General features: G+C 32.9%; 2 protein-coding genes across 4 annotated transcripts; one reads left to right on the top strand and one right to left on the bottom strand.

The window, feature by feature from the left end:
* Nucleotides 1-4,026: 4,026 nt before the first annotated feature.
* LOC112707936 (DNA polymerase delta catalytic subunit) lies at nt 4,027-16,688 on the top strand. 2 transcript variants are annotated; one of them, XM_025759986.3, is made up of 30 exons: nt 4,027-4,473; nt 4,565-4,675; nt 6,089-6,195; nt 6,329-6,488; nt 6,791-6,986; nt 7,107-7,242; nt 7,330-7,467; nt 7,701-7,778; nt 7,895-7,986; nt 8,254-8,320; nt 8,414-8,485; nt 8,918-9,004; nt 10,162-10,281; nt 10,391-10,489; nt 11,201-11,308; nt 11,465-11,560; nt 11,656-11,721; nt 11,865-11,921; nt 12,067-12,154; nt 12,257-12,336; nt 12,669-12,782; nt 13,742-13,856; nt 13,934-14,106; nt 14,254-14,325; nt 14,928-15,002; nt 15,089-15,178; nt 15,251-15,411; nt 15,780-15,853; nt 15,961-16,048; nt 16,263-16,688. In XM_025759986.3, the coding sequence occupies exons 1-30, from the start codon at nt 4,215-4,217 to the stop codon at nt 16,348-16,350; spliced, it is 3,267 nt and encodes a 1,088-aa protein (XP_025615771.1). In that variant the 5' UTR covers nt 4,027-4,214; the 3' UTR covers nt 16,351-16,688. The 2 variants fall into 2 exon arrangements, with proteins under 2 accessions (XP_025615771.1, XP_072057646.1); XM_072201545.1 differs by having other exon boundaries at nt 4,185-4,473; nt 6,096-6,195.
* Nucleotides 16,689-16,966: 278 nt separating this feature from the next.
* LOC112707937 (E3 ubiquitin-protein ligase RGLG3) lies at nt 16,967-23,003 on the bottom strand. 2 transcript variants are annotated; one of them, XM_025759988.3, is made up of 12 exons: nt 22,803-23,003; nt 21,800-22,096; nt 21,575-21,659; nt 21,335-21,475; nt 21,143-21,256; nt 19,619-19,716; nt 19,433-19,515; nt 19,249-19,354; nt 18,519-18,646; nt 18,292-18,433; nt 18,138-18,194; nt 16,967-17,582 (listed from the first exon to the last, which is right to left on the bottom strand). In XM_025759988.3, exons 2-12 carry the CDS (start codon nt 22,073-22,075, stop codon nt 17,499-17,501), a joined length of 1,314 nt encoding a protein of 437 aa, XP_025615773.1. In that variant the 5' UTR covers nt 22,076-22,096; nt 22,803-23,003; the 3' UTR covers nt 16,967-17,498. The 2 variants fall into 2 exon arrangements, with proteins under 2 accessions (XP_025615773.1, XP_025615772.1); XM_025759987.3 differs by having other exon boundaries at nt 18,292-18,436; nt 22,803-22,964.
* Between the last annotated feature and the right edge of the window lie 284 nt (nt 23,004-23,287).

Below are 23,287 nucleotides of genomic sequence, written 5' to 3'. Positions count from 1 at the left end.
TAATTAATAAGAATAACTTTGTACATTTGACCACTTAAAAATGTTTTCTAGAAAATATGTGTTCTTAATTAAATTATACAATTAATCTTTTCTCTATTTTTATTTTTCTTAATTTTATGATTTTCTAATAAAACTTCAAAATTTTATAATTTTCATGTAAACTTTTATTTAAAAAATGATTTTATATCATTCTTAAAATTGCTAATATCATTTCATCTTTTATAATTTTTCAAATTATTTTTCATTTCAATTATTTTATTTTTTAAATTTTTTTATTAAAATTAATTTAAAGTAATATGCAGTAAATAGTTAAATAACATTACCCATTATACAAATTTACTTTCCTTACTTTTTATATATTAAAAAATTGAGCTTATTATAATAATTTGATGGTAATTCCGTAACTTTAAAAATAAAAAATAAAAAATTGTTTTAAATTAAATTAAAAAATCCCTTAGTTCTTTCTTTTATTTCGCTGCTGACACTATGGAAATTGGGTAGCCATTTCGTGGGAGGTCCATCTAATATAGTTGGCCCATTTTGTAGGCACTTTCATTGAGATGATATAGAAATTCATTTCTCATAGGATAGCCATTTCGTGGGAGGTCCACCTGATATGGTTAGTCCATTTTGTGGGCATCTTCATTGAGATGATATGAAAATTCATTTCGCAGAGACTGACCAAGAATTGGAGGTGCGCATTTTCAGAAAGATTTTAAACCGTGCGCATTTAGGGAATTAAAGTGTCTCTCGTGCGCATTTTGATAAAAAAACCCAATTTTATTCCATATAAAAAAAATTAGCCAATTTTGGAGGGTGAACACTTGCATACAATTATATCATGTGAAGTTGAAATAAACTGTTGAATAATAACATATAAGTTTCTACAATTTTTGTAGTGTTAGAGGTTTTTGGTGTTGTTAGAAATCATGCTTATATTCATAGTCTTTTCTCTTTATTATTGTACTTTCTCTAGTGTTTGTTTTTGGATTAATACTGAAATTTAGTATTGTATTTAATAGTTAAAAATTGATAAAATTAAAATTTTAAGTTTTGACATTAAATTTTAGTTTTTTTAATACTTCAAATAAGTTAAAATACAAAAAGTTTGGAAATAGAGATAAAATTTTAATATTATTTTTTTTAAAAACATTCTTATTTAATTTTTTAAATTCTAAATTCACCAATCAATTTTTATATTTATCTTAAATTAAATATGATACTGAAACATAATTTAATCTAATATATTTTATACTAAATACAATACAAAGACTTACTTTTTTTAAAAAAAAACAAATAATTTTACACAACATGATAGAACAAGTGAAAACAAAGAACAAAATAAAAGTAAAGTTATAACCCATGGTCATTTTTTACATTATCATTATCAATTGTCGGAGTTAACACTTTGCTATTCTTAATAGCTTTTAACCATTTATTAATGACATCTTTTATATCCAAATATTTGTTTACAACAACTTAATTCAACCTTAATTTTTCTATTTCAGTCTTAATTTTTTAGTCTCTTTCAACCCTAACTTTAATATATAACCAAGAACTTGTGAAGATTTAACCCAAAATTTTTGTTATTTGCCTAAATACCTAATGTAACAAAACTAGTATTTTAATTTGTTAATTATACATAATAATATTTGATATTATGAAGTGTAGAAGAATTAATGTTATATTTGAGTGAAAATAAACTTGAAGTTCATAGGTTCAATTAAATAGGACCGATTAAAATATTCAGGTTGTAGATAAAATTTAAATTGAAGAGTTTTTTCCACCGATAAAATTAAGGTAAAATTTAAATTATGTTCGTCACAACATTATTTTAGAATTAATTTTAAAATATAAACAACAAGTTCACACTTAAAAGCATTGAGTTTGGAAAATATTGGCTTGCCACCGAACTGACCTTTAATTTTAGGATAAGTTACTTAAATAAAATAATTAGAATTTAAAATTATTAGATTTCACCTTTTTCAAATTAAAAATATAATTGCAGCTTTTTCATATATTTATACAAATCATCATTGATAGCACCGAATTTAAATTAACATAAATTTATATGAAAAAAGGTTAAAATAAAAATCGCTATATATAGCAATAATTTCTGAAGAAGTAATAGAATAAAACATAAACTATTATAGACAGTAATAATTTATGTATCATATTCATCACTTTTACTAATCTTAAAATTATAATTTATTTTATTATTATCATTGATATTCATCACATTATTTTTTTGGTCTTGTTAATAATGTCAAAATCACTACCTACAGTGTAATTCGAATCACTAATTCTCCTAATCATAATTATTGTGTTGTATTGTTCGATAGTTTAGATACTGGATTATTCGGAGAGATCCTTGGATAATAAGAGGGGGTTTCGCCTAATTTTGTATTGTAGGAATAGAATCTGAGAGCGCCCGACTTCCCGAGCTCTTAACGTGGAGGAGTGGGAGAGTATCACCTGCAAAAACACTCAAACGCTCTAGTTAGTCAAGTGTGCATGCGGAAAGCGTGTAAAATTGTTAGTGACGTATCTCGGGAGAGGAATAAGACCCTCTTCTTATATACCTTCTCAGTATGGTGGGCTCCACGGGAGGAGGCCTTCCTGAAAACTTCCTTTCTCACAGCTGGGGTAAAGCTGGTAGCAGGAGTGTAATCGGGTCGTAGATTGGAGGAATATATACGCAGACCCGACCGAAGAGATCGGGTTGTCTGCGGCCAGGTCAACCCGGGTGTTAGTTGGGTTGGGCTGTAAAAGTGTTACACCCAAATTTGTTACAAATACAGAAAAATATTTTCTCTAATGCTGCATTTTTTTCTTCTTCTTCTTTTCCTTATTTCTTTCTTTCTTTTAGTTAAATGAATGTAAATTCATCCTATTTCAAGTAATTTTGCTGCGTTATGTGTTTCTTTTTCTTCTTTGTTTGATTTTTTTATTTTTATTTTTGTCAAGAGAGTAAAAAGAAACTTGATAAGGTTAAATAAAAAAAATACGAATAAGAAAAAAAAAGAAGAAGAAGATGGTGATGATTATAAAAAAAAGAAGAAACAATAGAAAATGAGAATGAAGAAGATGAAAAGTTTTGAATTATACAGAATTTATTAGAATAAAAATACACTCAAATATTTTGTATTACACCCAAATTTGCTGCAAAAAAAGTTTCATTTAATGCTATATTTTTTCTTCTAAACTGAACCACACTTTAGCCTTGAATTCAAAATAATAATCAATTTCGTTTTGATTAAATTGACAATCTGAACCCGAATTATTTATTATCTTCAACGAGACAAGTGATGATGAATGAGAAAGAGAAAACAAAAAGAGGAGAAGAAATTTCAATGAAAAAAGAAGGAGGAGAAAGAGATGGTGTTGATGACGACAATAACGAGAGAGAAAAATTACGAAAAAGAAGAAGAAGATGCATGAAAGAAGAAGAAGAAGAAGGATCAGAAAAAAGGAGGCACGGAAAAAGAAGAAGAAGAAGAAAAAGATGAGGCACGGAAAAAGAAGAAGAAGAAGAAAAAGAGGTTCAGAGAAAAACGTAAAAAACGCGTGAATATAAATGACTTGTATGATTTGTACGTAAAAATGCTTGTATGTAGAGAATAACTCTTTAAAGAATAGAAAAAATGAAATTTAATGATATTTTTTTAATAAAAATAAGTTTTTAAAAATAACTGTGTGTTCTGCGGATATATTCGGTATCTGATCCAACCTTAAAAAGCTGCGGATATTAGATCCGATCCGATAATTTTAATGCGGACCGGATCGAATTTTTGGCCCTATCCAATCCGATCAGTGTACACCCCTATAAATTCGAGTCTCACTCCTAATTTTGAAAAAAAAAAATAATTAAGTTAATTTAAAAATAAAATTAAAAAAATACATTTATTATAAAAGAATTAAAATTTTATATAATTATTTAATTATATTTATCCATTGAATCACTAACCAATGACTTACTATTCTAAATGATTTAATTAGTGGGTCGATTATGATGACTATGGCTTAAACCTGAACTTACCCTGCGGCTTGTGTCACGTGTTTCCGCAGCGGGAAAAACCAATTGGCAATTGCATTTGCTCGCTACCAAAAACTGGCGGGAACCTTATTCATTAATCATTCACTCACACTACACTTCTCTGTTCTCTCTGTCCCCTAAACCCTCCTCCTCCGCCTTCTCGTTTACAGTGACAGCCATGAGCAGCGGCGGCCGGAAACGCCCTGCTCCACCGACTTCGCATCCCTCGCCGGCCACCCAGGCGAAAACCCAGGCCCTGTCTCAGGAAGATGATTTCGTCGATGAGGATGTGTTCCTCAACGAAACCCTCATCACGGAGGACGAAGAGTCCCTCATCCTCCGCGACATCGAGGAGCGCCAGGCCCTCGCTAACCGCCTCTCCAAGTGGACCCGCCCTCCCCTCTCATCCGACTACGTTTCGCAATCTTGCAGCGTCCGTAAGTAGTTTCCGCCGTAGCAATTTTCTGTTATGAAAACCTGCACTAGGGTTTTTGCTTTTGTGTTGATTTTGGATTTTTGGTTATGTAGTTTTTCAGCAGCTGGAGATTGATTACGTAATTGGAGAGAGCCACAAAGTGTTGATGCCGAATTCGTCTGGACCTGCTGCTATAATTAGAATATTTGGTGTTACAAAGGAAGGTTAGCTCGTGCTGTCGATACTGCTAAAACATTTATAGTTAACAATTTGAGAATATCCGTTTACAGTGTTGCTTGAACTTGCTTTTACTTTTCATACTGCGAAAGCATTTGAAGTCAACAATTTTGGAATTATCTATTTAAAGTGTTGCATTGTTCTTCCTGTCTAACTTATCAAGAAATGATTGATTAGTTAGGGGTTAGAAGTCGTCTTAAAGAGAGCAGTAGTAGTTGAAGGTACATGTTAGCATGTCTATTTTTCCTTATTAATCAAGCTCTCACTTACTCTTCAACAAAAAATGCTGGGTATTAGTCTCTTTTAGTCCCAATATCATTCTTTAGTTAGTTCATAGAGTAAATAAATTGTTGCCTTACTTATGGATAAGGTTTAGTACTTTTATAACTTCTATTAGTTCATATTATCTACTTGTGGTTTTTAACATGGAATCGTACTAAATTATTTAATTAGATTGTTAATTATATACATTATTGTTCAGCCTCAATGCTACAATTAATATTTTGAAATTATAGTTGAAAAGAATTTTAGATTGTGTAGAGATCAGAAGAGTTTGGACCTCGTGCCCTTATACTTAGTTTATAATCAAATTATATTTCAACCCAAGTAGAAGTCAGCCCATGCAAAGGAGCTTGCATGGCAAGTGTTAACTATTTGAACCTGTGGTCTTTGATCCACAACTACAAGTGAGTCTTTGATTTTCCAGTGTGGAAAATATGACATGAATGTGAACTTGGATTTTAACAGTTTCTAAATTTTTACTTTCATGATATGTGATTTTTAAATATAGATATATAGATATTTTGATACTTCAGAATAAGGTTCATTTATTTTGACGGGCCTTCCTTGTTTTTAATTTTATTGTTTTGGGGTTGATTGGTGAAATCATGATTTACAAGTCTAAACGTAGAGTCACTTTGCAGACTTACTTCTAATTATCTAATTGAAAAATGGCAGATATGCAGTGATAAATGTTTTAGAAAGGTCTATATTGATATTTTGGCGTACCTATGTTAAAAATGTTTCTTACACCTGTAAGTTCAACCTGACAGCATGATTTAGAATTAATTTTATTGATGGACTCTACTGTGAGAAGATTACAAGACTTGTGAAATTGTAATTTTTGCTAAACTCTCTGCATCCTTGTATACTTATTGTCTTAGTGAACATGGCCATGAAGGATTTTTTTCCCTTGCACACCCAGTTGCTTTTTTCATGGTTCATGTTATAATTTCCCCATCACATGTATTAATAGACAACATCTATGTTTTAATAGCATTGAAAAACTGCCTGCTTGAAAAAGTTGGTATAGTTTGTACATGATCTAGCTATACATTATCATGCTCAACTACGTCGTTCCTTGTAGGATTATATAATATGCTCTTGATGTTGTTTGTTAGGACACAGTGTTTGCTGCAATGTTCATGGGTTTGAACCATATTTCTACATCAGCTGCCCGCCTGGAATGGGTCCGGATGATATCTCCCATTTTCATCAAACTCTTGAGGTATGTGGCTTAGTGCGTAGGGATATTTCTTTTGTCCCATCTTCTCTCTTTTTTTTTGTTAATTAATGAACGAATAGGTCTTCGAGTCATAAGTCGTATAATTTACTTGTATTTTTGTTTTGTGATTCTTCAGGGAAGGATGCGAGAGGCCAATAGAAACAGTAACGTGGGCAAATTTGTTCGTCGTATTGAATTGGTGCAGAGAAGGAGCATTATGTATTATCAGCAGTCCAGTTCTCATCCCTTTCTCAAAATTGTAGTTGCTCTCCCCACAATGGTTGCCAGCTGCCGTGGTATATATTATTAGTTGATTTTCTATATGTATTATGTTAATAATCTTTATGAGTTCAAAGAAGACCAGTGTTACTTGATTAATGCTTAAGCTTAAGCTGTATCTTTACTTCTCATCAGCTGTATTATTATGCATTGTGATGTTGTGGTATGACCATGGCTTACCCCTTAGGTTGAGCATCAAGTTTTAGTTTCTCAAATCCTTACATTATTGTTTTGGTATTTACATTTTGACAATTGTCCTTCTCAAAAGCAAATGGTCATAAGTTAATTATTCTCTTGCCAAAATTATAATTCTTGGTAGGTATTCTTGATAGAGGTATTCAGCTTAATGGTCTTGGCATGAAGAGCTTCATGACTTATGAAAGCAATGTACTTTTTGCCCTTCGCTTCATGATTGATTGCAATATAGTTGGTGGTAATTGGATTGAAATTCCTGCTGGGAAATATAAGAAGACAGCAAGAAGCTTGTCTAACTGTCAGTTAGAGTTTGATTGCTTGTATCCTTTTTTTGTGGTACCTTACTACCATCAAATAGTCTACTAATACTCTAATAGAGGGGTTATTTTTTTGCAAAACAACCGTTGGATTTTTCTTCTTTATCCTTAACTTTGTTATAGGCATTCGGAATTGATTAGCCATGCTCCAGAAGGTGAATATTCAAAGATGGCACCATTTCGCATATTGAGTTTTGACATTGAGTGTGCTGGTCGTAAAGGTCATTTTCCTGAGCCTACCCATGATCCTGTTATCCAGGTCCAATGCTTTCTCTTGTCCCACTTGAACTACCATTCACATCACAATGATATTATTTTGAACTGCAAAATATCATTTTTATTGCAGATTGCTAATCTGGTTACATTACAAGGAGAAGATCAGCCATTCATCCGTAATGTGATGACCCTTAATTCATGTTCTCCCATAGTTGGTGTTGATGTGATGTCGTTTGATACAGAAAGAGAAGTCCTTCTGGCCTGGAGGGTATTCTTGTTGTTTTTGCATATTTTATATTTCTTTTGAGAATGCTAATTAAAAATTTGATATCTTGTGTTTTCATTATACAGTATGGTGTTTTTTTAGTGTCTATAACATTAATGGTTTGGGTCTTGAACTTGTATATCATGTAGTATATTTGATATTATGCAGCTATTGACTGAACTATAATCCTTTATTTGTTATCTTATTATAGTTTGATGAGGATGATTTTCTTGCAGGATTTCATCCATGAAGTTGACCCTGATATTATAATTGGATATAACATCTGCAAATTTGACCTGCCATATCTTATTGAGGTATTGGTTATCTTTGAGATTAGAAAGTATAACCAGTTAATCATTGGAAGCTTCGGTTAATTTAGTCGTGGCTGCTATTTTATTATATGTTTAGTTTATGCTTTTCTTGTTTTCAGAGAGCTCAAGCCTTGAAAATAGCAGAATTTCCTATTCTGGGCCGTATCAGGAACAGTAGGGTCCGAGTAAAGGATACAACTTTTTCATCTAGGTAAAGATAAGAAATAACACGTTGTTCTGTGGTTTCACTCTCATGTTATTTGTGTTAGTTAAATTTCTGGAATTGTAGTAGATGGTGGGTTTCTTACGAGTGCATCAACTTCTATAAAAAATGAGGATTTTTGGTTTCAAAAGTAATTACAACATTTTAGGTCCTCAACATTTTCTATGAATTTTAAAACTATCTCGTTTACCATTTGTGTTTTTGCACTGTCAATTGTTTCAACCACTTTCTCGGTGTTACTTGATGGTTTTGTAGACAGTATGGAACCAGAGAAAGTAAAGAAGTTGCTGTAGAAGGGAGAGTTCAGTTTGATCTGCTCCAGGTACTGTTGATTTTGCTTTTCATTAACTACCCTCTGTTTGGATAATCCAACTTTATTGCTGAGTAAGTTTTTTTGGCTTTGTTTTATTTGAAGGTTATGCAAAGAGACTACAAATTAAGTTCTTATTCTTTGAATTCTGTTTCAGCACACTTTCTTTCTGAGCAGGTAAGGCAATGTTTTTTTTTATTTCATTCCATGTAATTATTTCCTTACTCCATTCTATTTTTAATACATCTTGGAACTGTTCATAAGACATGAATTGTTGGTAGAAGAAACAATTGACAGATCTTTTTTTGCCTTGGCTTTTTGCTATTGTAAATGTGACATCATGGACTAAATGAGTTATAATAATTTAGCAAAATAAATCTTGATTAGTATGTGTTAGTTACTATTTGTATATTTGTGCATGTGTTTCTATTTGCTTTTTTGCTTTGTGTGGTTCTATTCTAATGGCCAGCACAAAATATTTAAAAAAACTGAAATGTTGCACTTCCATCATGCCTTCATTGCTTGATTTATTTTTCTTTCTTTCTTTTTCCTTTGGAAAAATATAAAGCATACCAATTTAACAAGCCTCTGTCTGTTTGCATGCTGCAGAAAGAGGATGTTCACCATTCTATCATATCTGATCTTCAGAATGGAAATGCAGAAACTAGGAGGCGCCTTGCTGTGTATTGTTTAAAGGTTCATATTTTGATTTGTTTCTCTCGTAGTATGCTCTGTGCCACTACCATTTGTTTAAATGTTAAATGTTAAATGTCAAGTCTTCTGTTTCTTTTAACAAGTTCTCATTGACAGGCAAACATATGTTGACACAATTTGGAATTGATTATGATGTTTCCATGATCAAGATGTTAAATCACTTAAGTTTTGCAAATTCAGTTTATGATTTGACTATGTGATTAATAATTGTAGTATTTTTGGTCTGCATTTTAGCTGGTGCCCCTTACCTTTGTCAGAGGAGTTGTGGATGAAGACAGGCAGCTGATACATATATTTATTTTTTATTTGTTTTGTTTATTTACATTTATATTTATACTATGCATGAGGGGAGTTTGTAACCACTTATAGTACATGATACGTGTTCAGGAGGGCATTTAACACATATCAGTACATTTCTGCTAAACTTTTAATACCTGAGTTATTAAACATGATCACACAATGTCACAATTTGACAAAATTTAGTTTAGTGTACTTTATCTATGCTAATAGATTCATTAATAACTTCTCTAAACCTGAAGTTGGCTTTAGAATCTTTTTACTGTCAATGCTGATTCTTGGGTGCACATTACATATTGTAAATTGGAGTACTTAGGTTTTCAAAATATATTATCATGGGTCATCTCTCCCAAAAGTTTAAGCTTTAAGGTGAATGCACTTGAATGTCATTACATTTATTATAACTCCACATGCAACTCATAGGAGGCTAAAGGACTTGAAGTATGAAGAGTGCATTAGCAACCTTGAAATTTAACTGTTTTAAATTAGAAGAATGGGGGACAGAAAGGATTAAATGTGGGCCACTGGGTCATTGGGGATTTAAAACTATGACCATGTATGTCGCAAACCATTTCTTTTCAAAGTTTAGGCTATTAGGTGAAGTCAGACATGTGTACATTTAACATATTCAAAGGAGTGCAAAATTGGAGTTTAGATATCTTAAAATCTTTAATAATCTAGGTAGGCTATATTCTAGAAGTTGCAATGCTTATTTCTTGTTCATCAAAGTTGTATGTGCCGAATGTAGTAAATTTGTTATGGCAACATTTTACATTATTTCGTTCTTTTTATGTGCTTGAAAAATGAAAACGGTGAATCAATCTATTCTGATCTTTGTGCAGGATGCTTATCTCCCTCAACGGCTTTTAGATAAATTGATGTTCATTTATAATTATGTGGAGATGGCTCGAGTAACAGGTGTCCCAATTTCTTTTCTGCTTGCTAGGGGCCAAAGCATTAAGGTAAAGAAATAATATCTAATTTTTATAATCAATTATTATGAATGTGGCAAATATTTGGCACATGAATTTGACAAAGGAATTAAACTTTTTTCCCCTCCTTTCCCTACAGGTACTTTCTCAACTCCTTAGGAAGGCAAAGCAGAAGAACCTGGTTCTTCCTAATGTAAAACAGGCTGGTTCAGAACAAGGAACATATGAAGGTGCCACTGTAAGTTCATTTTAATTATTCAATTGATGATTATATCAAGCTCTATCTTCCTTAAATATGCATAACTTCATGTTTTCTTTTTGTCATATCTCCTAATACAATGTGAAATTAAGACACTGAATAAGCTTCCTGCCAGCAAAATTATTTGACGATTTCTATGCCCAAAGGGTTTTCCAAGACTGCGTTGAATGAAATAGATTTATAGATACATGCTAAACATAAATGTTGTAGCAAAGTAGGACATTGCTGCCACAGTGCCACCTAACATCAGAGTTGCTGAATGCTGACATGTTTGTGGATTTGAAAGCTGTTTATAGCTCAATAATGTTGTCACCGAGTCTCTTCTAGTAGCTGCATTCTGTAAAGACTGTTTTCTGTTTTTATTTTTTGGACACTTTCTTTGTTTGTAACCATATTTGTTACGCTCAGAAAAGATGTGGTAGAATATTTTTTACAGTTTAAAAAATGTTTAGTAGAATTTATACGAAGTCCTCTGCTTGTATTAAATCGGAGTTCTTAAAATACTTTTCACTTGTCTTATCCCTCTTTAAATAACAAAAACAAAGAGTAAAAGAAAAAAAAATGAAAGCATGATTTTAAGTGTATATATTCTTGGCAGCCTTTTCCTTATTTTCCGTTTGGATGTTTATTTATCCAACTTTTGCTTGTCAAGCACAAGATCATGATTCTTTTAACTTCTGCAACTTGCAGGTATTGGAGGCAAGAGCTGGGTTCTATGAAAAGCCAATTGCTACTTTAGATTTTGCATCACTATATCCATCTATTATGATGGCCTATAATTTATGTTATTGTACCCTGGTAAATCTTAACTCTTCATGTTTCTAGCTGCTACCACGAGCAACTTAGTGTTTTTTTATCCCCTGTTGTATTTATTTTTATTCATTAGGGTTCATTGATTTTTTTTTTTGGGGTAACAGTTTTGACTTTTGAGCACTTCTTGTTTACTGTTTTAAGGTGACTCCTGAAGATGTTCGGAAACTTAATCTTCCTCCAGAATCAGTGAACAAAACTCCATCTGGGGAAACATTTGTTAAATCAAATTTGCAGAAGGTCTGTTGCTTGAAAACTTTTGCTGCTTAAACTGAGTTGTCTCTACAACTGATTTCATTTTTGAAGTTTGTGAAGTTGACATAATAATTATATAGGGAATACTTCCTGAAATTCTTGAAGAGCTTTTAGCCGCGCGTAAAAGGGCAAAAGCAGATTTGAAGGTATCGTTTTTGTACTTTCTATGACTACTGACTATAGATTTAGATTTGCTTTTTACCTTTTTTCTAAAATTATTTCTATATTTATTTTTACTATATTGAGTTCTTTATAATATCTTGAGTTCTGTCTTCCTTTACTATTGTAGGAGGCAAAAGATCCCCTTGAGAAAGCCGTGCTTGATGGTAGACAACTGGCCCTGAAGGTGAGTTGTGCATGATAATTATGTCTTTTTTTTTCCCCCCATGTCTCATTGTTTGATAGTTGTTCAGTCCATTATCCAGTGCATACTAACAAGTAATAACTGTACTACTTGGTAATTTCTTTACTTTTATTTCTGTTTTCTCCAGATCAGTGCAAATTCTGTATATGGGTTTACTGGGGCAACTATTGGTCAGTTACCATGCTTGGAGATATCGTCAAGTGTAACTAGCTATGGTATTGCTCCAACTTATTAGTTTGTGATGCTTTACAGTCTCAAGATCATGTGTCTTTTTAAAGGAAATAACAATCCTAATATGCATTGTATGTGTTGAAAAGGTCGACAAATGATTGAGCACACAAAAAAACTTGTGGAAGATAAATTTACAACTCTTAATGGCTATGAACACACTGCCGAGGTATTGTATTAGAAATTTTCTTGCTTTTGCTGTCTGTTATATGCACATGATGGGGTTCTAGGTTTAGTTGGTGAAACTGTCTATGTGTCTGTTGACCTGTACATTGAACTTAGTAGATAGGACGAAAATTTACCTTGTTACATATCATGTATGGGCTACAGCAAGTAATTAGCTAATTATTTTTTAGTCCCATGGTGCGGCATCTGGGAATTGAAACTTTTAGCTTTGAGCTAAAAGCCTGAGACTTTTCATCCTTGCAAATAATTTCATATTTTTGGTTATGCATCTTTTTAATGTTTGATGTCTTACAAAAAATGCAATTCTTCATACAGGTAATATATGGTGACACGGATTCAGTCATGGTTCAGTTTGGTGTCTCTACGGTAGAAGAGGCTATGAACCTGGGAAGAGAAGCTGCTGAATATATTAGTGGAACTTTCACAAAAGTAACACTCAGAATCACTTCTAATCTCTTTGCTTTAGGTCCTTGTATGATAAATCATGAAAGTGATAAAATCTTGAGTTCAGAAGATTTTCTTTTGTGTGGTTACGACTGTTGAAATAATGAAATATAGGATGGTACCTGTACATACTTTAGGCTGCGTTTGTTTCTGAGAACAGGACAGGACAAGACACTGATGGATAGAGACACAAAATTTTGTGTTCTTGCATTCTGTTTGGTGATAAACTAGAACAAATTATGAAAATTCAATTTTTTTTCATTTAAAAAATTTGAGATGAAAAATATAACAATAAAAAATATAATTATGAAAAATTAACAAGAATAATGAAAGAAAAAATAAAAAATAAGTTGTGTCTCTTGTTAGTGTCTCCGTGTCCTTCCTGTCAGGATGGACACAAAATACACTAATTCAGTGTCTCTGCCCATGTCTCTTTTGCCAAACACGATTTTGTGTCTCAGTGTCCTGTCTCGGTAAATAAACGCAGCCTTAATTTCAAGTAACAATAAAGTAATGGCTGCACCTCACAAAGCCCCTTTCTGCAGGTTTCTTTTGGGTCTTTTTGGTTTTTTTGGGGGGGGGGGGGGGGGGAGGGAGCTGATATCCAAGCTTGCAGAAACATTGTCACTGCATCTTCTTTCATCTATTTTTTTGAAGGAGAGAATAAAAGTTTGATTAGGGCCATTATGTAGTAACTACATTGTAAATGATATTGCATCCAGTGCCTTGCAATTTTAGATGTTGAAATTGATTGCTAGAATCTTAAGTTGTAGGTGCAAATGCTATGAAGTTAATTCTAGTTATGTAACAAATACCAAAAAAAAGTGAAATACCAAATATAGATCTGCTTGCTTTTCTGCTTCAAATGTGCTTGAAATTATTGATTCAATTATTTGTTATTTTTATTATTTCCTTATGTATTTTGTTACCCTTTTTATGTGAAGCCCATCAAACTAGAGTTTGAGAAGGTTTACTTTCCATATCTCCTAATTAGCAAGAAGAGATATGCTGGTTTGTTTTGGACAAAACCAGACAACTTTGACAAAATGGACACTAAAGGTAAACATCAATCTTTATCAACTAGCTGACCTGTTGCTTTGTTGAAATGATTCTTAAACTTTATTTACGTTCAACAGGTATTGAAACAGTTCGGAGAGACAATTGTTTATTAGTCAAAAACCTTGTGAACGATTGCCTTCACAAAATATTGATTGATAGGGACATCCCTGGGGCAGTTCAATATGTTAAAAATGCAATTTCAGATCTTCTTATGAACCGAATGGATTTATCACTTTTGGTTATTACAAAGGTGAATTTTTGGGGTCTACAGATCCTCTAGTTTTTTATTTTATTTTATTTTTTTATTTTTTTTACAATGTTAATTGCCTCTTGTGGAACATTATTTGATGTGAGTGTACTTGAAATATAATTGCTGTTAACTTGATTGCTTTTATAGGGTTTGACAAAGACAGGAGATGATTATGAAGTGAAGGCAGCTCATGTTGAACTTGCTGAAAGGATGCGCAAGGTTTGGTGTGATAAATAAATGCAATGCTTATTTCTTAAACTAGATTTATTTGTCAAAGAATAATTCAGTATTATTGTAATATATGATCACATTTAGTGTCTCATACTAAAGAACATGAAAAAAGAAAAAAAAAGGAAAATCTTGGGTCGACCACTTAGGTTTGCAGCAGTAAAAGAGAACAGATTGCGAAACAAAGCACAAAATGAAGAGAATAAACCTTTTCTTAAATCTGAGAATCAGCTAAACTAAACTAAGAAGAGAAAACAGAAGTAAATTCTTGAGTGAGCCCGGCTGCCAAGGAAACCATAGTGAGGTGAACTGATCCTATCTTCAAAAACATAGTCATTCCTAAAAAGCCAAGTTCTCAAAAGCTATACATAATTAAAAAGTCATAAAACATGATTTAGTTCGGATGCTGGTATTTTGCACTGTGTATGTGTATATCCCATGGGTTGATGCTTCCTAATGTTTGTAAACTATTTGTGAAACCATGCATTGTTTAATAAAGCCATGAGATTTATGTTTATTGTTTTTGTCATTTTAAACTTCTGAATTTTAATTCTGTGGTCATAAGTCTATTCTATTTGATTTGTAATTGACAGCGAGATGCTGCCACTGCTCCAAATGTTGGGGATAGAGTACCATATGTCATTATTAAAGCTGCAAAGGGTGCCAAGGTATTCACATTCCCCCTCCCCATTGTTTTTCTCGGTAACTTTAAAGCATTTTTTATAACTTTTTTGATTATGTGTATTGAAATTAGGCTTATGAGAGATCAGAGGATCCAATATACGTCCTGGAGAACAATATTCCTATAGATCCCCAATACTATCTTGAGAATCAAATCAGCAAGGTTGGTTTGATAAGTGTTTTACATTTTCTCCAATATTTAAAGTTCTCGATCTTGATTATCTTCATGTTACAGCCAATTCTAAGGATTTTTGAGCCAATTCTGAAGAATGCTAGCAAAGAACTTCTCCATGGAAGCCACACAAGATCTATTTCGATTTCTACTCCGTCAAACAGTGGCATCATGAAATTTGCTAAGAAACAGCTAACTTGCATTGGTTGCAAAGCTTTACTTAGGTACCCAATTTTTCCTTTCTTTAGGTTCTAATATTTTCCTGGTTAATTGTCTATGTTTCTAATTGTAGTGGTTGCGTCTTTTGGTTCTAGTAGGCAAAATACTTAAGACTCTTAACACTAGAAATATGTTGAATAACCATCGATTCATCTGCTGACCTTTCCATTACCCTAAACCCCCTTTTACCCTTCAACCAAACACACTCTTAGTTGTAACACAAGGTTTTTGAGGGGACTTATATTTGCTTTAGTACCATATCTGATAATACTTGTGCACACATTTAAAGAATGTAAAATGGATGTTTATGTTTGTATCATATGAAAGATACACAAAGCGCTAATAATACTATTTTTTGTTGCATTTGGTTCAGCAAGGGAAATCACACTCTTTGCTCACATTGCAAAGGAAGGGAAGCCGAGCTGTACTGCAAAACAGTGACACATGGTAGCGATCTCTTCATTACCGAATATTCAATTTCAGATGGTTATGTTGTAATGGATGGTCCAAGCTATTTTGTTTCTATTGAACTTAATGTGATGGTGTGACTGCAGTTTCCGAACTAGAAATGCTTTTTGGGAGGTTGTGGACACAGTGCCAGGAATGTCAAGGTTCACTTCATCAGGACGTTCTCTGTACAAGGTATTTTATATTTTTGATATCTTTGTATAACTTAAGGGAGAATTTTAGTTGGAGTTATGCTCGTTTAAGCACCAGACTATTTTAGCAGTCAGTCACAACCTGGAGGCTGAAATATAAGTTTAGTGGAAATTTTCGTAGTTTCTTATTCATGTCACTGGATTGTGGTTGCAGTTACTCACTGTAACTGATTTGTCACTGCCTTTTTTTGTTACAGTCGTGATTGTCCTATTTTTTATCGACGAAAAAAGGCTCAAAAAGATATGGCTGAAGCAAAGCTGCAACTTGACCGTTGGAACTTCTAAGATTTTGTCAAGATCCATAATTAGTTATTTCTCCGCATGAAAGCCAGATACCTTAATTTTACAATCGTTCACATAGTCTAATTTGCTGTTTTGGGGATTGAAGTACAACCTCTGTGTCTGCCTGCGGATTCGGAATCCTATGACATGCTCCTGGAAGGAAGGTAAATGTAGTGAGGCTTGATTTTTGCGTGGTCTATATCTAGTCTAGATATGAATTTTCTAGTGGGATAGTCTAGTTCATAATTTAAGCTTGTATATTTGTTCATTAGTTCGGGCACGCTTAATGTAAAGGTTATACCATAAATTTGTTTCAGTAAATGACAAATTTGTTTCTAAAAGAATTGGCTACTTAAATGTGAAGGTTATACCCTGCAAGAAATCGTATAAGTTGTCAATGAGTACTAAGTAGATATAATGATAATTTGACGATCAAATCCATGTTTTGAAATTCTCTCGACAAGGTATATCTTAATTATGATCCTTGAAAGAGAGGGTGTATAGGCTTGTCCCATCTTCAATGAGTGAATTCACTTTGTAGGCGTTTTCAGATGCATTAGTTGTCCACCTAAGTGAGGTGGCTTCTACATCGTGTGATAATATTAGGACCCTCTTATGGTAAGAAAAAAATTGTAGCACTTTGCTTTTATTTACATAAAATCACACTGTATTCTTCAATTTCGGAGACAAGTCTCGATGAGACTATGGCCTTGGTAATAATACTAAAAGGATTATGTAAAGTTTTTGAACATATCATTACCTCTAGCGGCCTATTTTTTACAAACCAATATCTCAGACCATTTGGCAGGATGAAGTTTACCTTGATAGACTCTCTATGTATACATGTAACTCAATAAGCATTTTGTTCAATCGCAGCTTTGCCCAGCCATTCTTTACACTTCGCCCGTAAGCCAAAATAGAAATAATGGTACAGTAGTTATTACTACGTATCCATCTTTCACTGGATCATAGTAACAACGGAACATAGATTAAGGATCTCCAGCTCTCAAGAAATGATATTTGAATGCTTGAATAATGTAGATACCACCCGTCGGTTACTTTCCAATTCTCATTTTTTAGCTTTTTACTTCAACTTTATTTTTCTGTTTTTGACCGAGAGTAGGTGTCCCCACATCCTTTTCTTCACCGGCTCAAGTGTACAATCTCAGACGAGTTGTAATTTGCTGCCGGCACAACGGGCATGCAGATAATGTCATGCCACACTCTTTGCAAGTCTAAATAAAATTTCGAACAAAAAAAAAGGGAAAAGCAAATGACAAAATAATATCAGACACATTTGTACATGCAAATTATACTCAATATGCAAGTTAAACATAACAGACAAAAATAGGATGCATTTATCATTATCCTGTTTATTCGTAGTAACAAAATCTTAACATACATATACCCAGGTGTATATTAATGTTGGGGATAATAATACATGGAGAAGTGGATGACCATCTTGGTTGTTTCTCTTTAAAATATCATAACTTGTATAAACGAAGCACAAAGCTATTTGAAGAAAAATTTTGATCTAAAAATCTAAAAGGACTTTAACAAAAACATAGTATGTTACAGAAGATAAAGATATTATTTGAAGTAAGCTGCTAACTTCAGCCAGTGCAAAACTGCTCTCAGTGTGGAGATAACATACATACACTAGTGTAGCATTGTTAATCTAAATCTAAATTCCCTTTCTAAGATATGTGATTGAAGCAAACAGAGATAAGAAACTCTAGAGCATGTTGATATAGCATTAAACAAGAATAAAGCTTATCAATGAGACTTACTGTATGACCGCATCCAAAAGCCATGTCCTTCGGGTTGGTCAGGCAAACAGGACACACCTTGAATAGGATAAAGAGAGTTAGCTCAGGAACATGATGAGATGTCAACATGAATCTAATCAAGGAGAGAACAAGCTGGAGGAGTAAGGAAACAAACCGGCTCTGAAGCAGCTGGAGCTTTTTCCTCAGCTGATTCCAGCATTTCTGTCACAGGGGGAATCATGGGGACTGCATTATCATGATCTATTACTTCCTTTGGTGGAGGGAGAGGCCGTTTATGATGATAAACTGGTGAGTCGCTACTGCGTCAAAAGATTTGGGGACTGAGTTTCCCTGTATATAATTTAGAAGTATTATAACTCATAAGTGCAGTTCTTGGCTTACTTGTTAAGTTGCATATTTTGGGCAACTCGGTATTGAAATGGAATTTCCATAAGAGCAGCAAGTGCAAATGCTGTTTCTTTCTTTGATGCTTCTGTGTTCTCAGACATGATCTTTGTGAAGTTCACAAACTGTAAGGGATAAAAAGGACCAAAGTAGATTATATGCCAATTTCATCAAAAGAAAGAAAAAAAAAGAAAGAGGGGGGGGGGGAGGGGGAATTCATAAGGCAAGAGAGGATATTAAAATACAGAACACTGAATTTTCCAGTCACGTTTTGCAATTATGAGCAGTAATTTAGGCATTTTACAAAGTGATCACTACTAATTACTAAATCACATGCCAGAGAATGTTTGATTCTTGCAGAAAAAATGGCACAAATAAAGTCCTGATGGAATTTGAAACTGGTAGATTTGTTATAGAAGGTTTATCTTCAAATTTAACTAAAGAGCCACCCTAATCCATGTTAGGAGTTGGGTAAACCTGCTTAAGAATCATCTTACACTTACTAATGTTGAGATAGTAGAATTCCATATTATATATCTCTCTCTACAAAGAGAATAGCATCATAAAACACTATGTCCAACTAATTATAAACTGTGCTTAATTTTGGAACTGGCTGATGTATTACATTATCCCCTTAGCTCATTAATATGCTAAACTTTGAGGTTCTTGAAGCTTATTACTATAGAAGCATACATAGTACTTGAATATTTTAAGTACTATCAAGTACCTGAAAGTTGTCAAATAAGCGCTCCGTGATGTTATCGTCAAACTGCTGCATCTCATCCCACGGTCCATCTCCAACACCAACCAAAATTATTGAGAGAGGATAGTGACTGACCAACCAAAATAGGTTTATGTAAGAGACATCTACCATAGAAATCAGCAAAAGACTACAAACGATATGGATTTACCTTGCAGCAACTATAGAATTAATAGTTGCTCGTTCTTGTGGACTAAGCCTTTTGCGTCCTCCTGGATCTGGATTTCTGGAAACCTGAAGAGAAAGAAGAAATACTATCAATAAAAGGAAGACAAGTAGAAACATACAGCTATTCATGCCATGAAAAGAAATTATTGAGAGAAAGATTAGATAGAACCTGTCCATCAGCAATAATAACAAGAACATGATATTGACCATTGCTTTTCTCCACAATATCAATTGCTGCATCGATTACCGGCGCAAATGATGTTGGACCTAATAACAAGGAAAAACCTTATATAATCAAATCTTCATATCATTGCTACTATACGTAAGCTCTCTTAGATAGAGTTTTCCCTCTTGGAAAACAATGAAGAATTAACAACAGAAATGAACAAAATACAGGAGGATTACTAAAGATGTACTATGATAGAAAGCACACTAGTCCCTTTGCTTATCATACAAGGAATCAATCAATTCAACCCAAGAGATGAACCCTCTTAGAAGGCTAAAAAAATAGCCTATTTGACAAAAGGTCAAGTAGGAAGAGATCTTCGGCAAGATTTTTGGAATCGCTCTGTAGCCAAATAGGGGTGGCAACAAGGCGGGTTTTTGTTCTACCCGACCCGCCCGCCATACAACAACTCGCATGGAACCCGCCCCGCTTCTACCGCGGGTAGTAAAACGTTAAACCCTAACCCGCCCCGCTCCTACCCACCCCTATAATTATTAAAATTCAATAAATAAAATTAAATTTCAAAATTTATATAACCATCATCACATACATAGCATAAATTAAAATAAAAATTAAATATGATATAATATTATTGATCATTTACTAATTATTTTACATATATTATAAATATTATATATTAAAATTATATATATCATATATATAGCTGGGCGGGTATTACCTAAACCCGATCCCGCCCCGCCCCTCCCAAGAACCCATTCCGGTGCGGGGCGGGTACCGAGCGGGTAGGGACGGGATGGGTACCTGCAGGTTCGGGTGGTATTGACATCCCTATAGCCAAATGCAACAATTTCTAATCACATCTCATCTCCACGCTACTGCTCAAACCTCCATACCATATAAAAATGAGTAATACTAAATAAAGTGCACCAAAATATGTACTGCAACACTAAAGACCAGAAGATAAGCTCCTATGCACTGCAACAGCTGAATAATGTTAATCCTACTATGCACTACTGTCAAATCTGTTGGTTACACCAACAGCTACAAATATAACTCCTATGTTGTACAGGCATTTTGATTCAACTAATAAAATTTATAATCTCTCTTTCCATCTTCACTTTTTCCTGTATTTTCTCCCTGACTCTTTCATTTTCTTGGAATGACAAACTGAACTATGATAAGAGATAAGAGAACAGAGTTAAGAAGACTAACAAAACCCTTGGTTTGATTATTTATTGCTTATCATTTTATTTACGAGGATTGAAAATGCCACAAAAAAAAGTAGTGTCTTGAATACTAAAGTTGTATAATACAAGAAACATACTAAACCTCAAGGAAAATAAAAATCCTGAATCGAAGAAAAAACCATGAGATGAATTTCCAAATACTAGCTTCCAATTTAAGTCATGATAACTATTCTCCTGCCAAAACCATGGTCTTAGAGATAAACTTTCGATTCCAAGATCCAAATTCCGGCAACCAAGGAATATAATATTGTAAACAAACCTGAAAGTTTTAAGTGTGGAACAATCTGTCTATAACGTTCAAGTGCTTCTTCAAAACCGTTACAATATCTACCATCAGCATAAAAATTGAACACATTCTGATCATGTGTAGAAGCTGCAGAAGCAAATTCACCATAATCAATAGAAGATAAACATACAGAAATTTCTCTCTAAATTCAGAACAGATACTCACCATCACCAAAACCAAAACACGGTATCAGGTTATCTTCGTCAAAAGAAGAAAGAGTACGACCAATTATAGATATGGCTTGCTCATATGGATTAGGATTGTTTCCAATATGATGAAGACTTTTTCGATGGAATGAGTGCTTGCCTACAATCATCAAGAAGTGACTTCTCAACATTCACTGTATAAATATGCTAATATGCACATATATCAAATTCATAGTATTTTTAAAAATAAAAAGTTAACCTGTCCACTCATTGCTTTTTGTGAAATCAATACCAAGAATTAAATTTGAAGATTCAAGACCAGCATCTCTTAGAGCAGAAATAACCTGAAATATAACTAAGTGGATTCAAAATATCGCTACAGATAGCCGATCCAGTTCACCAATAGAGATGATCCTTGTAATGCAAGATCAATACTAATAATAAGTATTCTCACTAAATCACTAAGCAAAATAGTAACCCAAACCTCATCCAAAGAGCTGAAATTGTCAGCTATAAATGTTTGTTGCTGCTTATGTTGAGGCCTAGTATTGCTTGAACTCCTAGCATTCGAAGAGGTTTGATGGTGGCTAGTATTCCACGAACTCCCAGCATAAGAAGAGGGTTGATCATAGGTAGTATTGATTGAACTCCTATCATAAGAAGAAGGTTGATGATAGACAGAATTTACCGAACTCTGATCATAAGATGACGATTGTTGGTAAAGATTTTCTTCAGATTCATATGACTCAGTGTTTCCCATAATTTAGAGGCCTTCCTTCACCTATATTGAAGTTTTTAAAAGATAGATTGACAATAAAACAATTAAAGTGAAACACTCATCACGCCACAACCATGTAATATTCACTGGAACTATTTAGCATTCATATTACAACATTTCATAGCTTACTTCTCAACATCAATTTACTATAACTTCCTTCCAAGAAATTTTCAGGCCATTAAATTACAAAATATTGCAACAAATTTGCACCAGCAATTTATAAAATCAGTCACTAAATAAATTGAGTATAATTTTAATAACTAACAATCATCAACTCTAAATTCTAATTCATTGTTTTAGATGACTATTTAAGCATTGGAAATAAAAGATAACTACCTTTGTCGATGTAACAATACACGATGCTATATAAAAGTATATTATATTTACAATAAATAAAAATTAAATCCAAACAAATTATTAAGTAAAATTTAACAGCTAAACGATCCATCCATAACAAACAGAACAGCACAGAGAAGCAGAAAACCAGACAAACCAGAACTAGTTCATAAAGTCAACTAAAAAGTCAATGATCACAACTAACTGTAACACTACTTTTCCGAAAAAGTAAAAACGCATTTTCATAACTGAATCTTGTTGCTAAGACATCAAAGCTAGATTCACCATGAATTCTAAAAATAATAAGAAGTAATAATAAAAAACTAGGATCGAGAATTATAGAATCGCAATTGCATCGAATTCACATTTTCACCTGTCTGATTTGATTTAGAAAGCGTTTTTGCAGAGTTATCGTTGACGCTTTTAGAGAAGAGAGAAGAGAACTGTCAGAAAAACGAGCAACGAGACCAGAAAAGAAAGTGATAACAATTTTGTTAAGAAAAAGTAAGAAAATAAATAAAAGACTTAACTACTTTGTTTTGGGGTCAACTAAATACTAATAATATAGATAATTAATCGTTAATTGGAGAAATATTGTTTATTTTATAAGATCAAAAAAAATAATATCTTTACCTTCTTTTATTTTTTTATTTCTCAATTTTTTTATCGAATTTAATTTTAATATATTGTCAAAATAAAATAGTTTTATATATATATATCTAATTATATAAGACTACATTAATAAAATAACTAATTTTTATATTAAATAATTATTTAAAAAAATAAATATGATTATATAATTACGTGTTAATATATTAAAATTAAACCTTTTTTACCGAACATAAAATATATTCAAAA

This window comes from Arachis hypogaea, chromosome 8, assembly GCF_003086295.3.
Source record: "Arachis hypogaea cultivar Tifrunner chromosome 8, arahy.Tifrunner.gnm2.J5K5, whole genome shotgun sequence".
Classification (NCBI taxonomy): Eukaryota; Viridiplantae; Streptophyta; class Magnoliopsida; order Fabales; family Fabaceae; genus Arachis; species Arachis hypogaea.
The sequence above is the reverse complement of the archived record's forward strand: the minus strand, read 5'-3'. Positions and strand labels throughout refer to the sequence as shown.